This window comes from Psittacula echo, assembly GCF_963264785.1.
Source record: "Psittacula echo genome assembly, chromosome: 11".
NCBI lineage: Eukaryota > Metazoa > Chordata > Aves > Psittaciformes > Psittacidae > Psittacula > Psittacula echo.
The window spans coordinates 3,726,296-3,742,073 of NC_137746.1; the positions used below are offsets into that span (position 1 = coordinate 3,726,296).

General features: G+C 44.3%; 2 protein-coding genes across 2 annotated transcripts; both read right to left on the reverse strand.

Annotated features, from left to right (window-relative positions):
* Positions 1 to 566: 566 nt before the first annotated feature.
* On the reverse strand, positions 567 to 4,671 carry LOC308225989 (myeloid protein 1-like; the record flags this gene model as incomplete). Its single annotated transcript, XM_080627267.1, has 7 exons — positions 567 to 757; positions 1,176 to 1,327; positions 1,554 to 1,668; positions 2,410 to 2,580; positions 3,113 to 3,264; positions 4,003 to 4,135; positions 4,626 to 4,671. The coding sequence occupies 7 exons, from the start codon at positions 4,669 to 4,671 to the stop codon at positions 567 to 569; spliced, it is 960 nt and encodes a 319-aa protein (XP_080483393.1).
* Positions 4,672 to 9,870: 5,199 nt separating this feature from the next.
* On the reverse strand, positions 9,871 to 12,296 carry LOC308225990 (leukocyte cell-derived chemotaxin-2-like; the record flags this gene model as incomplete). Its single annotated transcript, XM_080627268.1, has 4 exons — positions 9,871 to 10,037; positions 10,506 to 10,651; positions 10,783 to 10,879; positions 12,245 to 12,296. The coding sequence occupies 4 exons, from the start codon at positions 12,294 to 12,296 to the stop codon at positions 9,871 to 9,873; spliced, it is 462 nt and encodes a 153-aa protein (XP_080483394.1).
* Positions 12,297 to 15,778: the final 3,482 nt, after the last annotated feature.

The following is a 15,778-nucleotide window of genomic DNA, read 5'->3' on the forward strand; positions in this document are numbered from 1 at the left end:
GCGTTTACACCTGATACTCTGGGGAGCTTTGTAGGGTTTGTGCAGTGAGAAACTGAGTGCAATGCATCTTTTCTGCCACATGAGGGGGTGAGCTACTTGTCATGCTGATTGTTCAGCCTGAGAAAGCTTACATTTAGTAATTGTTAAGTTCCCGCTTCTCTTGGAAATGCGAATTCTGACAAAACCCCTTTTTCCTTGTGTGGAGTCCCTTTTGCCACCCAGTAAAGACACCGGTTGTTCTGTCTTGACAATTCCAAACGGCATCTTTTATACCTTCAGTGTTTCAATTTCACTCTATTCCTCAATTCAGGTGTCCTCAAAACCTCAAGTAATCTTGTTTGCCAAGGTGTAGCAAAGTTTGTCAGTTAGCCTAAGATACAACGCTCACAGCAACTATAGGTACTTAAAATCCAGTACCTAATTGGTACCTGGAACATGTAATAATGTGATGCCCTTGAAACGTTATGTATCAAATCTGTTTAATATAAGCTTTTGTTGTGCATGAAAAGGAAAAACAACTTTTGGATGCTGAGATGAATTTATTTGGAATCTACTACATTTCCATTTCACTCTCTTTGCCCTTTCCCCCTTTCAAGATTGCTAGTAGGATCTGAGTGATCGCAGTTCTCAACATGAATGTGAGATGTGATCCCAGGAAATACTCTTTGCATTGGCAACATTCTCCCAAGGATTTGTCCCTTAGAAATCCTACCATTGTATCTGATGGGGTGGATGCAGAGTAGTTTTACACAGAATCCTGGTGAAAACAAGAGGGAAAACAGCAGATGACTGATGAAGCATTTGTTCTGTACTAACTCTATTTCAGAAATACATTTTCTGTTGTGTACTTTCCACTGGCATATCAATAGTGGAAATACCAAAATAGCAAAGATGCTATGGTCATAAAAAATAGATAGTGATTGGAGTTATTGGATTGGTGGAAGAGGGAAGAAAAGGTGGAAATTCCTGCCTTAGTAAAGAGAATAGCTCGAAGACATCCTTCAAAACTTAGTGATTTGCATTCTAACATAGGAACAATAAGTTCTGCATGTAAGTGGATAGAAGATGCAGTGTTTCAAAACATGTACCTTGCTTAACTACTTGGCTAGCTGCAAGGTAATGCATCCTGCATGACCTCAAGTCAGTGAAATATTAAATGAACAATAGCTGTTTACCTGATCCTCTGATTTGGACCCCATCATCAATGGAATTTCCATTGTGGAAGAATTTGATGGGTCCAGAGAGCTGGCCAGAAAAGGGAGCGTAGACGTTTGCTCCATCGGAGCAGATGACATCCACACCAGTGTGCTTTCCTTTGCCATTGTGCCTGAAAACAAACGTAATTAGAGCAGTTTCTGGTCAGGCCTCATGGTATATGGATGTAGAGCAGGTAGCAGATATGGGCAGCCTGTTCTGGTGCTACATTACTCCTGCAGTAAAAATGTTTCTTCCTGTCCAACCTAAGCCTTCAAATCTTAAGCAACTTGGAACAGCGCTCAACTCTATTTCAGTGAAGGAGCAATAAACCCCCACATGTTCCAATTATACAGTACCTTGGAGCTCCATAGTATCCGCAGCCGTATCTATCACAGCCTCGGATCTCATTTGTGGGATTCCCGGAGCACAGTGTTGCCCAGTGTCTGTCTTGTTGTGGGAATGGTGGAACAACTTTGAAATACAGAAACACAGCACATCAGAGTTAACTTTTAGGTTCTCAATGTTCTGTTTATAACTACTGTCCTTTAATTTTAGTTAGATAGAAACATTCTATACATTCCATGTGTGTAGTTGGATGTTTGCTCCACAAAATGTATCATCGTTTAGGAAATAGAATGTACACCTAAGACTGGATTGTAATGTTTCTGAGGGCTATCTCGTATAAGGAGCATGACTTAAAGATAAAAATACAGAAAGATTATCACAGTTCCTACAGTGTAATTGGAAGGATGGGAAAAGACTCGGTATTGTTTCTTATTTCATGCCCAGGCTGATGGGACTGAGCTGAGCTCCTCAAGGCCTCTTCTCCATTACTGCCAATGTAGTATTTATATTTACAAAGAGTCATCCCAAAGTCTGCTGTAGATGTCATACTGAGATCATCTCAGTAGTTAAAAGTGTACAACCAGAAGAGATGTCTGGCTTGGTTTATTGCTGAGACCTGATGCTGCTGTGTCATGGGGCAGGCAAGAAACACAAGTTAAGCTCATATATTCTCTTACCTATAATACTGCCTGCACTCCTGTTATGCTGCATGTATAATGCATATTCTTTTTGTTTTGGATGTTGCTGTCAGGGAGGGGGATTATTGCTATTTAATACTGCTTTCGTTATTTGAAATTAATTAATAACTTAATTTTAATTCATTATACTATTTATTCTGGGGTGGTTTTTTGTTTGCTGTTTTTTTACCAGGCGTAAGTAGATGAGTAGGATCGGAGCGGTCGCAGTTCTCAACATGGATGTGGGAGATAATGCCAGGAAATACTTTTTGCATTGGCAGCATTCTCCCAAGTTGTTGCCCTCTCTGGATTTGGCCGTTGTACCGGATGGGGTGAATACAGACGAGCTTTACACAGTAACCTGGAAGAGATGGGAGAGGAAGCGAGGTCAGGAAACATCAGCTGCCTTTGATCTTGGGGTGAGCAAGAAACCTTCCGTGCCAGCCTCTTACTGGAGACTGTAGGGATGAAGCAGAAATGTGGTCAAGGTACCAACAATCCTCAAATCAAAATTACTGAATTTGCTGAGGAAGTGAGGAAAAGAGTGAGTTGGGACAGAAAACATCCTCTCAGCAAAACTGAGGGCTATTCCTGATACTTTATTTTTACTCTTTCCTCTTTTTGATCTGGGATTGTTGTTTTCCTGCTACCTGTTTTTCAGCTCCTTTCATTCCTCCTTTCCAGGAAAAGCGTAGGAAAAGGACTACATCCTGCTGGTGCTGACTTGTGATATTTTGGAGCAGCAGTGTAGTTGTGCTTCAGTGGAGGAGCTAGAGAGGGTGTAAGATCAAGCAACACTTCCCTTGAATTGAAGAGGCACAGAAAACTTACTCAAAGTAGATAAAATGATTACTTGTTCCTGCCTCACAAGGTATCTGCTGTTAGTTACTTGCCTGATCCTCTGATTTGGACTCCATCATCGATGGCATTTCCATTATGGAAGAATCGAATGGGTCCAGACAGCTGCCCGCTGAAAGGAGCATATACTGTCGCTCCATCATGGCAGATGACATCCACGCCAGCATGCTTTCCTTTACCACTGTGCCTGAAAACACAAATACGGAGTTAGAGGAGTCTGTCAGGCTTAACATCATGTGTAGATATGTCAGTTAACACAGTATGGTATCTGAGGCTTGTCTAAGACATCTTTTGCTTCTGCAATGAAATTGAAAAGAAGCATTGGCTTTGATCCATCTTTATTGTAAAATGTTTGTATTACTCTGACCTTCAATAAAGGGGGGGCAGGATTTCAGATTCTAAGGGTACTTTTAATTTTCCCATGTTCGTGGTGTATTTCAAGCTGTTATAGAAAAGTAGCCCCGTTCTACCCCAAAATACATCTGTGTTGGTATAAAATAGAATCTCATGTTTTGCATTTTCTCACTTAGAGATTTGGAAGTTGCATGACGAGGATGGACACTTCTTACAGTGCCTGGAGGGAGGAGGTGACAGGAAAATGCAAGGAAGGCAGGAGCCATTCTATGCATAAAAGCATTTTTCAGGGAAACACTGCCTGTTCTCTTATGAGGTGCTTACTTAAAGATAATGATGCTGGCAGACCTTTAGTTTGTGTAAATTAATCTTGGCATCCTTTAAGCTGTTGCTGAATGTTAGTTAGGTATCTGGTCTATAAGCAACAAGAATAAATGATTCAGATCCTTGAAATGCTTCCCATTTCTTCTACTCTGGCTGCTAATTCATGTAATGGTCTTGCTTCTTCTCTCGGCATCAGTTGGTAGCAGTGCTATTACTGCACTGTAATACCAAACCAGTCTGCAATTACCTGTCAGCACCGAAGTTGCCACAGCCGTATCTATCGCAGCCCCGGATCTTGTTGGTGGGGTTCCCACTGCAGATAGGGGCCCAGTGTCTGTGTTGTTGTTGGGGCGGGTGTGCATCCAACTGCTTGGCGAAAACTGCATGTGCAAAAGAGGAAAATGGGGAAAATTTAACCATATTCTTTGCATAGCACAAAAGAAAGCGTTAAGGTGCAAAACAGGCTGTTTGAAGTGGAAGACATGAGCTCATCGGAGTTTATAATTTCAGTACATAGGTAAGAGAACATTGTATAACCTGCTCTATAGATCTGATTGTTTTTCTTGAGATCTTATTTTAAGGTACACTAAAACCAAAGCAAAGCTGTGGATAAATGTTTTGAATATTAGTTTGTGAAATAAGCTATTTTCACTTTCTTCATAAAACCTCTCAACACATCAATGTAAGACTCTAAAGGCACACCTAATTCAGTGTTTTATAATAGTCATAACTGTGCACATTACCATAATTCTTCATAAAACTACATTGAAAGCCCTGTAGAATTATTTATGTTTGAGCAAATGTCATTAATTCTTTAGTGTCTACCTAAAACCAGTCAAGATCAACTGCAACATAGAGATCTCAACTCACCAGTGGACACCAGGCTGACCAGGGCGACCAGGCTGAGAGGTGGCATCGTGTGGCTGGTTCACCAGTGTTCTTTGATCGGGTCAAAGACGTTGAGCACTTGCTGCCTGGGGTATTTATGTGTTTTTGAAAGCCCAAGTCTGTTGTCTTGGCCAATCAGTCTTAGGTAAAGTATTACAGCTCTGGGCAGATGCTGTTGCCATATTAGGCACTGAGGATGTCTACAGCCAGCTGTTAGAGCTGGTTGGGAAAGATGGATAAAATAACTGGTGTCTTAGCACACAGTAACAGATGGAAACGAACAGTCCCACATTTCAGGAAGCTCTGGGTGAAATGTTTCTTAACACCTTTTCTTTTCCCTCTTGAAGAAAGGGCTCATTTAGGCCAAAAATGGTAGGAACCAAGAATATGGTCCAGAGGATTGAGTTGGAGGGAAAAGATGGGCAAAACTCCATAGTGGTGGTAAGCCCTTCATCCTTCTCTGCTCATTCCAGTACCTTCTCCCAAGGGGTATGTGCCATTAGAGCTTCTAACAGTGACAGAGAGCACATGAAGATGTAATGTTTGCTGTAGCATAAGTATTCATTGAGGCTGAGAAATACAGACACTTCTACATGGAAACATGTCTTTTTTTCCCTGTTCAGCTGAAATCATCACCTAGCCTGGACTTAAATCCAGGAAATCCATGAAGGCTTTTCACCGAAACCATAGGTTTTGACAACTAAATTCTTATTAAAGCATCTCCAAGTTCTGAAACAAACAGTTGCAAACCCAAGTTGCATAGAATAAGGTTCTGAAATGATTGATTTAATATCTGCCTGATTTCAGCTCTTGCACTATCAAACAGGCTCCTTAATGTCTCTCTTAATCCTCCAGTTTGATTTTCTACACTTCTTGCAGAAAAGCATTGGGTTTCCTTTACAGACATGTCTTAGTTAATATGAAATTTAAATGAATCATGGTGCTTTCTGATGCTGTCTGATGTTCCAAGTTACAGAAACCTCTGGAAATCCTGCGGGCTTTATTTGGAGGACAAACAGATGTGTCCCTGCCCAATTCCAGTTTGCAAAGAGCATCTGTAGATTGTGTCTTCTGCAAATCTCCATGGAATAAGCAGTTGGAGACAAATTTTCTGCTTATGGTTCCAAGTTTTTTTTACTGACAGCCAATATTTAACCCCCAAACAATCATTTAGCCCTCCCTGGGGTTACTGCAAGTGGCTTGGCTGATTTTACCCCTGCTGCTTTCTCCCGAATCCTGCCAAGAAAGGGCTGCTGTTATTCACACTCATATTTATATATGAGTCTAGTTTTGATGGGGATTTTGGTTGTAATTTGCTCAATGTAACAGGGTCTAGGCTGACAAAGGTGCTGGTAAGAGCTCTTGACTTGCGGCACCTCAATCCGCTCTGCATCGTCTTGCCAAGGAAAGGCTGGGTGTAAAGCCAGCCAAGCTGGGAGGCAGGAGGAGAGCAACTCTGTTATAGGTGCAAAGCTACTGAAAGCTCTTTTGAGTTCTGTTTTGCAGCGTGGTGCTTTGTAAAATGGCTTTAAGCTACCTGTTCTTTACCATTTTTATTTCATCTCATTTGTGTTAGAGCTGACTCCAAATGTCTCATAGCTGTGCACAATAAGAGATCTTAACAGCATTGTTTCTAGCTCTTTTCTCTCTAAAACTTGTCAAAATGTCATTTGCTACTATAATATATCTAATGCACTTCTGGTAAAGTATTCTTAACAAAATAGTTTTCAGGATATTCCATTCCCCATCTTCCCTGGGCAAGCTGGAAGTTGCAGACCTGCTTGGTGAAACATTGGAACAAAGCTGGTGGGATTTCTGTGTGGGGCAATGGGGATGTTAATAGAGCAGTTGGTAGGTGCAGTTGTGAAAGACCCAAACTGGCTGCTGAGCACATTCTAACAGAAGGATATGGGACAACCAGCCGGTGTTGCATCATTTCCTTTCCTGTGGTGGGGAGTGGATGAGGAGATGGAGGGAAGCCAGCACTGCAAGGAGCACAGTGAGAGCAGGTGAGTGCACTTGGGAAATACTTATGTGAGTTCCCCATTTTGCCCTTTTCGTGTCAGTAGCAACTTCCCTGGCTGTGTTAAATCCATTGGAGGTCTTCTCATGGACCAAGCAAGAGTGCAGCAGGCAAATGAGTGCTTAGGGTCATCTTAACAGGCAGTGAATGAGTGAAGCCTGATGCTGCCCAGGAGAAATCCCTACTTTGCTGTTGAGTCTTTCCAAAGGTGCTGTGATTGTGCTGTGTAAATGATGTGGTGTTTCATGAAGGTATGCTGCCAGTTACCAGTGCTTTTGGATGTATGGTAACTGCCATGTATGTGTCTATAAACCTTGCAAATGTCAGACTGGACCCTCTTATTATACTAATTATCTTAACATTATTTCTTAATAAGAAAATTCAGATGGTAAAATGATGGAACAAGGGTTTTGGAGGAATAGAAGCCAGAAAACTATGAGACACACCTGGGCAGTGGCAGTGGACCCTTGGAGTAGAAACATCAGCAAAAGACAGGGCCAAACCCCAGCCCCAAGGCCTGTGGCTTACTTCCATCTTACTTCTTTACATCTCTACTTGCCATCCCCCTTTGATTGCCCACAAGGGATGGCTGGTTTCTCCATCATTTTCTTTACACATGTTCAGCCAAAGTCTAAACCCTGATGATTTGGTCCATAAAGTTCTTCCTCTGTGGGGCTGCAGCCCCAGTGGATTGGATAAATAGGTGCTGCACATCTTACTTCTTGGTCATATCATTACTGTAGGTTGGCCAGGCTTGTTAGCAGGCCATTGGAAAGGTAAATCCTGTTCCTAAATGTATCTTACGAAGTAATTGACTTTGTCTTCTTGGCTAGTGCAGTGTGTTCAGTGTGGGACACGTCAATGCTGAGTCCTCACCTCCCAGCTGATATGTGTGCAGCTTTTAAAGGACCTTAAAAGGTTTCTCTGAAAAGCTAGTAATATTTGTGTTAATTATTATAAGGCAAAATATGCTCTAAAACTTAACTGTAGAAGTATTCACTCCTGCAATTAGCAGCACAGGCTTTCATGGTGAAAATCAAGCTGGCACAGCGTAAGCTAAGCTGCAGTCTCTATTTACTCAGGCTTCTGATGATGGACAAGGCTGAGTGAGAGGAATTTTGCCTCAATGATTGACTACGCTTCGTGTGCACGGTTTCTATTGTAGCATCGCTGGAAAGACAGCAGGTTGCGCTAGCTGATCAGCCAAAAGGCATGGCTGGGCATGTCATTCCGAAGCAGGTAGCAGGCTGTAGGAGACCTGAGTATGTTGCCTTTCTCCTTTGCAAAGTACGAGCTGAAGATGCAGCTGAAGTTGTGCTGGTGCACAATTCTGATTGAAGGCTCCATCTCGGACTTATTTTGCCTTTATTAACATCCTTGCTAAGCCTGAGTTAGGCAGGTTTTAATGAGGATTGAGGAACACAAAATCTGTTTGCTACCTATGTCCTGTCTTATGGGGAGGCCAAAGCTCTGGCTGAACCGTTCAGGAGTCCTTTAATGCTTGGTGAAACAGAAGGGAACAGTGGAGGTTTGGGTTGCAGCTTTAGGCAGTGGGACCTTGTGGTCCAAACTTATAAAATAGAAGGGATAACAATGGGAGGATCCCTGCAGAACTGGTGCAGAAGCAGGGCAATTCTGCATGGCTCTTCCTTGAAAGGCCTTGTTGCACAGGTTACTTCCCCAGCACCCTCTTCCCTCACCCTGATTATTTCTACATCTGTGTATTTTACCAGCCCTTTATTTCCTTTCCAGAGTCAGCTACAAACTGTCCTTTCCCTTCCTCTACAGCCAGTGTTTTACTAGAGTGAAAAGATAAAGCAGGATTTACTTATGCTGTTTGCCCCAACTGCTCTGTAACCTAAACCAGTGAGTGTATTTGCTTTTCCCTCCCAGCTAAACTGGAAGCTTTAGTGTTTGCCCTGTACCTCTTTCACTAGCATCCTGCATCCCAAAGCACTGCACCTCCCTGTGCTGCTGCTGGAAAAGCTCAGGTTAAATAATAGCTCCCTGCAGAAGGTTTGTGAAACCAGCCTGTGGGGAACACCACAAAAACACTGAGCTGCTGTCCTTAATGTACAGGAGGAAATGCTTCTGAAACCGAAATGTTTCTACTTTCAGTGTAAGGAAAAGTGCTTTTTCACTGCAAATTCAATTGTATTGACTCTCCTGCAGTGATTGGTTGCTCTCTGCCCCTGCAGTATATTTATAGGGACATGCTGATTTTTCACTCATAGCAAAATTAAAGTGGTTCCTGTGGGAGGTGAATGGGACATGGCACATTAAGCACTTCTCACAGATGCAGTGAGTATCCTTCTGTAGTTTCTTAGGAGAAACAAACCTGCTGTCAGGACACACGCAGCTCCCACTGAAGCAGCTTATCGGAGGCTGCAGTTGTGATGGTAAATACACGAGCCTGCAGCACTTGTAAAGCCATTTAGCTCTTGAGACTCCCAGTAGCATGTTGGTAGTCTCGGCCTCGAAAGCCCTGTCCTGTTAACAAGAGCTTGTTGTCCCGGGAAAGTCTCCAGCTGATTTACTAATGGAAAGAAATGCCTCACTTGGACAAAAGGCAGCACGGGTTTGCCAAGGCAATGCTGAAGCAGGAGTCTGGGGAAAAGGAATGAGTTACTTCATTAATGGTGGTTTATGTTTTTGGTGATGGGCCCCAGGAAAGACTGAGGTTTCAGCTTTATACATGGGTTTTTCTCCCCAGCTGTATTGAAAAAGCAGAACCCAGCCCAAACTCTGTGACAGCACCGAAGAAACTCAAAGCCATTTGTAGTGAAGCAGCCCTTTAATAATGTGATTTTCCATATGTTAGTACAAGTGATATTTCTGGCTTATTGAAGAAACCTTCGTGTTTGGCTGCAAAAAGAGCAGGGAAGTCCAAGAGGAGAGAGCTGCAGCTGAGCATCAAGGGTCCATCACCTCCCAGCCATCCCGTTCCCCACTGCTTCAGCCTTCACCTGTGAGTGCCGTGACATGCAGTATATGATAACAATGTTAAAGCATGTGTTATGCCTTGCTCTGAGTCTCTTTATGTTCAGATGACCACCAGCATTTTGCTCATGGATAATTTTTAGGTGGAACATCCATTTGAGGCTCAGTGGCTTCCACTTTACTAGAGTGGCTACCTATGCCCAAGCAATTTAATGAGTACAAATAGGGGGCTGAAGGCTTTGCCCATGATGTGCAGCCTCCCGTTTACAGGTTGGGAGTAGGATCTGTTGAGTCACAGTTCTGGATGTGGACATGGGATATAATTCCTCGGTAGACCCTCTGCATGGGCAGCAGGACGCCGATTTTCTCCCCCTTCCTGATGGGGCCGCTGTACTTGATGGGTTTGATGTAAAACATCTTAATGCAGAATCCTGTTAAAGGGAGAGAGAAGAGAGAGAAACTTGCTCCTATGAAGTGGTTTAAGAGCCTGGCAAAATCATGATGTTCAGTAGCAAAATACAAACGGTAATAAAATTATACGAGATTGAGCAGCAGGAAAAGTTACAGACAATGATGCTCCTATAGCATCAAGAAGAGAGAATAGGAAAAGAAATAACAGGGAAAGGGAATTAGGTTGGGTTCCTTTAATTATCCAAAATGTGCAAAGGGACCAGCTTCATCCTTTGACTTTTCTAACAGAGGTGGCATGCTGTGACCCCTTAAATCAATTTTCCTGCATTAACAGAGCTTGGATTTCCAAGTTAGTTTTCACATGGATTCACTTTCAAGCACATGGGGTTTGGGTTGGGGCCGTGATTTTCGGGTTGGTTTAAAGCTCTGTAAATGAATCGAAGCGTTTTGCAGTCAGACTTTGCAAGACACCTGTTTTAGCTCGGTACCTGATCCTGATAGCTGGACTCCATTGTCGATGGTATTGTTGTTTCCATAGGGCCTGGCTCGCTTGTCAATGTTCCCTGTGAAGGGTGCGTACACCTCCGAGCCGTCCTCACACACCACGTCCACTCCCTTGTGCTTCCTCCCTCCTCTGCAGAAGAAGAGCAAAGTGGTTAGCCCACAGCAGAGTGCTAAAAACCCCCTCTTGCCCATTTTCTCATGCTTGTTCCTATTTGAAGGAAGCTTTAAGCACATCCATCTCCCATCATCTCATCCCAGGACCTGGGGTGGTTGTATCTGCCACAGCCATGGGAGTCGCAGCCTCTGATTTTGTTTGAGGGTTGACTGGAGCAGATTCTGGCCCATTGTGCTGCAGTAGCTGGAAAAGAAGAAAAGAGGAGAACAGAAGATGAAAGCCACAAGCTAGAAAGGGGATTTTTCAGCCTGTGTTGTTTGCTCAACAACAAGGTCCCTTTGGACTTTGCTGTAATCATGGATCAGGCTTCTGGGAACATTAAAGTTGCTCATCTTTTAATGTAAGTTAATATGAGGGATGCAATGAAACAGCATTCTTTTGTTTCATGCTTTTTCCAGTGATGTTTGAGGGTTCTTAAAGCAACAACCTCAAAGCAGAAATGCAGAACAAATAGATCTGGAGGGGATATCACAGGGTGACCCACTCATCTCCTACTGCCCCATGGCAGATGGGCTGTGCGGCACTCACAATGCCAGGCATGAGGCCGGAGCTATGGGATCTCTCTGCCTGAAAGGTGAGCTGAGCCACCAGGATTTTGGGATATTGAACTGTAAACGGGGCTGAGGGAGACCCACCAAGTCCATTCCTATTCCCTAACATGGGACCCAGTCAAAAATATGAGCTGTCATCCACCTTTTACTAATTGCATTTTCTATCTCCCAGTGTTTCTGTATCACTCTTTCGAAGTAGCAGTCAGTAGGGGATTAGAGGAACATCCTTCTAGTGTTTACTGCAGACTCCAGCTATCACCACCCACGGTCAAATCCATGCTGATGCTACAGCCCTGATGATGTCTGACAGATGGAAGACACAGGAGAGAAGGGGGGAAAGGCAACCCCTGCCTTGGTACCTTCTACAAGCATCTGACAGCCCTGCTCCCCTCCCACAGCTACCAAGGCTTCCCATGGGATGCTTTAGCACGAAGGGGGCTGGGAAGAAGAAGCAATGAGTTGAGGCTTATTGGTGTGCATGGACAGCTTGGCTTGGGAGTACACACAAACAGGAGAAACGATGTGCTGGCACTGAAGGTCTGGTGCTACGAGGGTGCAGGAAACCTCTAATGCCTTCCTCAAGCAAAACAGCCCTTTGTTCTAGGTCGTCTTCATTTAGTTTAGTGAGTTGTGTATTCTTTGTGAAATCAAACGTGATGACATTAAACACTGCAGCATCTAAGCTCAGCGGGCTGACTTTTGAGGGGAAGGCTTGTGAGAAAACATGCATGCTGTTAGTGATCGATGTGCCTCAGCTGATTCTTTCTTAGCCATTCAGCATTATTACTCCAACAAAATCTTGCCACAACTCTTTACCTTACCTAAAAAGGATTTTCCCATGGAGGTTTCTATGCAATGGGAGCAGGGTTGTTTTCCAAAGCAAGAAAACAGCAGAGAACAAATCAGTCCCTAAACCCTTAGAGCTACCCCTCATTAAAAGCACAACAAGGAGGGCAGGTTACAATGAGCAATGTTCACTACAACGCAGGCAACTCACCACTGGAGATCACAATCACGAGGATGACTGCTACCACTCTGTGCATTGCCATGTTGCCTCGAGAGCTCCGCTTTCAAAGTGAAAGGTCCAAAATACTCTGTTTTCTATTTATACTCTACAGAGGCTGTATCCAAATCTTTCCAGCCAATCAGGGAATTTATGTGGCCTCAGTTCTCTTGTTTGCAGATGCAGGCCAAGAGCAAGAAGTCAGAGAGGCCCTCGAGGTGTGCCACCAGCCCCGCTAATCAGTGGGGTGGAGGAGCCAACCTCTTGTGCAATAGCAGCTGCATGTTTTGTTTGTCTTTCTTTGCGATGAAACCATGACTATTAAACCCAAATTTAAAGCTCCGTTTGTTACTATTCCTGCCTGTTGCACAATCCTGACGATAACCTGGGGGGAGAAGGGGGAAAGAGCCTACATGAACTTAACAACATATCTGGGCAGATGGAGACCTTGCCCTCCCACCATGGCTGTTGCTTCATGGAAGGAAGGTGGACACAGCACTTGAGCATCACAGCCAAGCTCCTACTGGAAACCTCTGATTAGGCAACCCATGAAATGAGACCTTTGTACCCCAGTTTTATTAGCCAGCTTCATTAATGCGTCCCAGATATTGCCGTGTGCTGCTGCTGACCCTTCAGGATTAACAGTGGGAGAGGCAGATGTTTACAATCTTCACTGGGCCTGAACAGAAAGTGTTATAAAGCCTATAATGTTGTGGCTAAGGAGGATTACGGGAAAAAGGAGAAGAAGAGAACACTGGAGCATGAACAAGGCCACCTCGAATGTTGTTTCTGGGAAGGGAGGGAATGTGATGCCCTGGTTTATAGCCAGGAGCTGGAAATCCTTTGTGTTCTCTGCTCTTTGGCCGCCCGGTCTGTGCTGCTGGGAGCCACTGACCGCTTTGTTTCTCTGTGCAATTAAAAGCTGGGAACCCAAGTTAGATACAGCTTTGGGTCAGGGCTCTCAGCCAGGATGCTGTGCCCATGCTATCTCTCTTTCTGGGCGCTAGATGGGTGAAGACTGGTTTCACATCCCAAAGGAGAACCAAGAGCAATTCTGTTCCACAGGATTCAAACCTCCTCTTTGTCATAGAATCCCAGCCTGGTTTGTGTTGGAAGGGACCTTAAAGCTCATCCAAACCCCTGCCACAGGCAGGGACACCTTCCACTGGAGCAGCTTGCTCCAAGCTCCTGTGTCCAACCTGGCCTTGAACACTGCCAGGGATGGGGCAGCCACAGCTTCTCTGGGCACCCTGTGCCTCAGCACCCTCAGAGGTGTTCCCACCACGCTGCATTTCATGGGGTTTACAGCGTTGTTCTGTAAGTGAACAACAGCCCAAGGACTGAAGCAATGCATGGGACCTGCCAATTACTTCACATTTTGCTTGTTGCCAGCTGTAGCCAAGGGTGGGTTTTTTTCCTTGGCAGAAACTCAGGCTGCAGAAAGGTGGCAGCAATTTGCAGTTGGTTGATTTTGCATTGATGGCAGGTGAAAGAGTTAAAGCAGGACAAGGGGAGAAAAGCCAAGGGTAGAGTTTGTTTGATGCACGTGATGAAGGGCTCCTTCCTTGGGCAAACCATATGGGAGGTAAGTGAGGCAGGGGAGAGCTCATCCTCATCCTCTCCCTCCCCATGGTGCTGGTAAACCACTCAGAAATAGAGGTACAGTGTGTGCATTAGGCAGTGTGTATGTCTGGAGGGGAATAAACCCCACAAACCCACCCCAAGCACTGCAGCTTTGCAGGATACCTTGTGGCTTACAAATAACTATTGTGCTGTGTAGGAATGATGCTGGGGTTAGGGGAGGTCTTGCTTGCAAAGGGATGAGTAAGTAGCAAAATGGTAAAATGCAAGTAAGCGCCACAGCACAATCAAATTAAATGTGGTTTGAATGAGATGGAATTGAAAAGACAATGACTTAAATCCTAGCTCCCAAACTCATCAAACTCCCTAAAAGCAATTTCCAAACTTGTGCCCATGCTGGGATCTAATAAAGTGTTCATTAAAGAGGAAGTGTTTGACTCAGCCTGTCACTCTGCAATGGAAGGGGTTTTTCCTCCCCCCTGTTATGGAAGGGATGCAAATAGCTGTAATATCTGTAATAGTTTCCTTTCTGTTTTACCAAGGCATAACTGAGTCTGCTGGCAATCCTCTAAAGGCTGTGAATTCCTAACTGACTTAGGCAAAAAGTGCTTTTTCTCCTCCCTTCCACCCCTTCAAATTTGAGCTTTTGCTAACCCAGGTATGCTGCAGCTCACAGCCTGCTCTCGTTTTTGCTTCGCCAGAATTACCCAACACATAAACACAACAGGAGCTTCTCATGTTCTTCTATTCTTCTGTTCAGATGTGGCTGCCCCATCCCTAGCAGTGTTCAAGGCCAGGTTGGACACAGGGGTTTGGAGCAAGCTGCTCCAGTGGAAGGGGTCCCTGCCCGTGGCAGGGGTTGGAACTGGTTGAGCTTTAAGGTCCCTTCCAACACAAACCAGTCTATGGTTCTATTCACCAGTTAGTACAGCCTGAAACACCTAAATATGCTTTAAAAGCCTTCGGATGCAAATAGAGTGAAATCCCTGGGTACAGGTAGGTTGCAGTGGAGAGGAGAGCGCGGTTTGGTTACTGAAATGTCAGGTTTTGGAAGCATCCAGGTTTTGCAAGATCCCACTTAAATTTCTAACGTGAAATTAAAGGAGTGAGCCCTGAGGCACAGTACTGCAGATGTCTACTGCCAGCATCTTGGTTTCCTTCTCTTTTGTTGATGGTAGCAAATGCCACACGTGAGCCATTTGAGGAGGGGATGAACTGTAACCCCATGTGCCAGCATGCTTTCCCTCTTGCTATGCTGGCTTGTGTTGACCGTACCCATAGAGATGCTGAGTGCATAAACCAGGGCTTGGATTAGTTAAAAAGCTGTTTGTGTGGATGACAACTTATTGCTTCTGTTCATTATGCTTATTAAGAGCAAATATATTGGAAGAACAGGGCATTCTAGAGAGAACTGTGGTGTCCAAAAGCAACTTTTCCATCTCCCTCCCCTTCTCCTATAGCATCCCAGACTTTTAAAGATATAGGAACCAGTTTATCACCAACAATTCCTTTTTTACATTGTTCTTTCTATTTATTTTAAGAGGAAACATTTCTGTTGTTAGCATGTAACGGATTCCTGAAGTGCAGCACCCAGCTGGTGTAATGGGCACTGAGGGAACGTCTGCTAATGAAACCCACTGTAAGTAATGAGTGTAATTTAGAGACTTTATTGCAGAGTTTCGGGGGGGGGGGGAAGTTTAGAAACATTCAGCCTGTGGAAAAGCAGGGCTTGTGGTTCCTCAAAGAGCCTTGCTTCAATCTGTGGAAACACGTAGTGGGTTTTTATTAGCCAACGTGAGCAACTGAAGATGCTGTGTGCAATCATAAACACACACTTATCTCCCAGCGCTTCCCGAGCTGATGGAGAGCTGTCCCACAGGGTGCTCCTCTGTGTCACTCTGCACCCAGCCTTTAATTTAGCCCATTTTTAGCTTGAAGCCCTGCAGT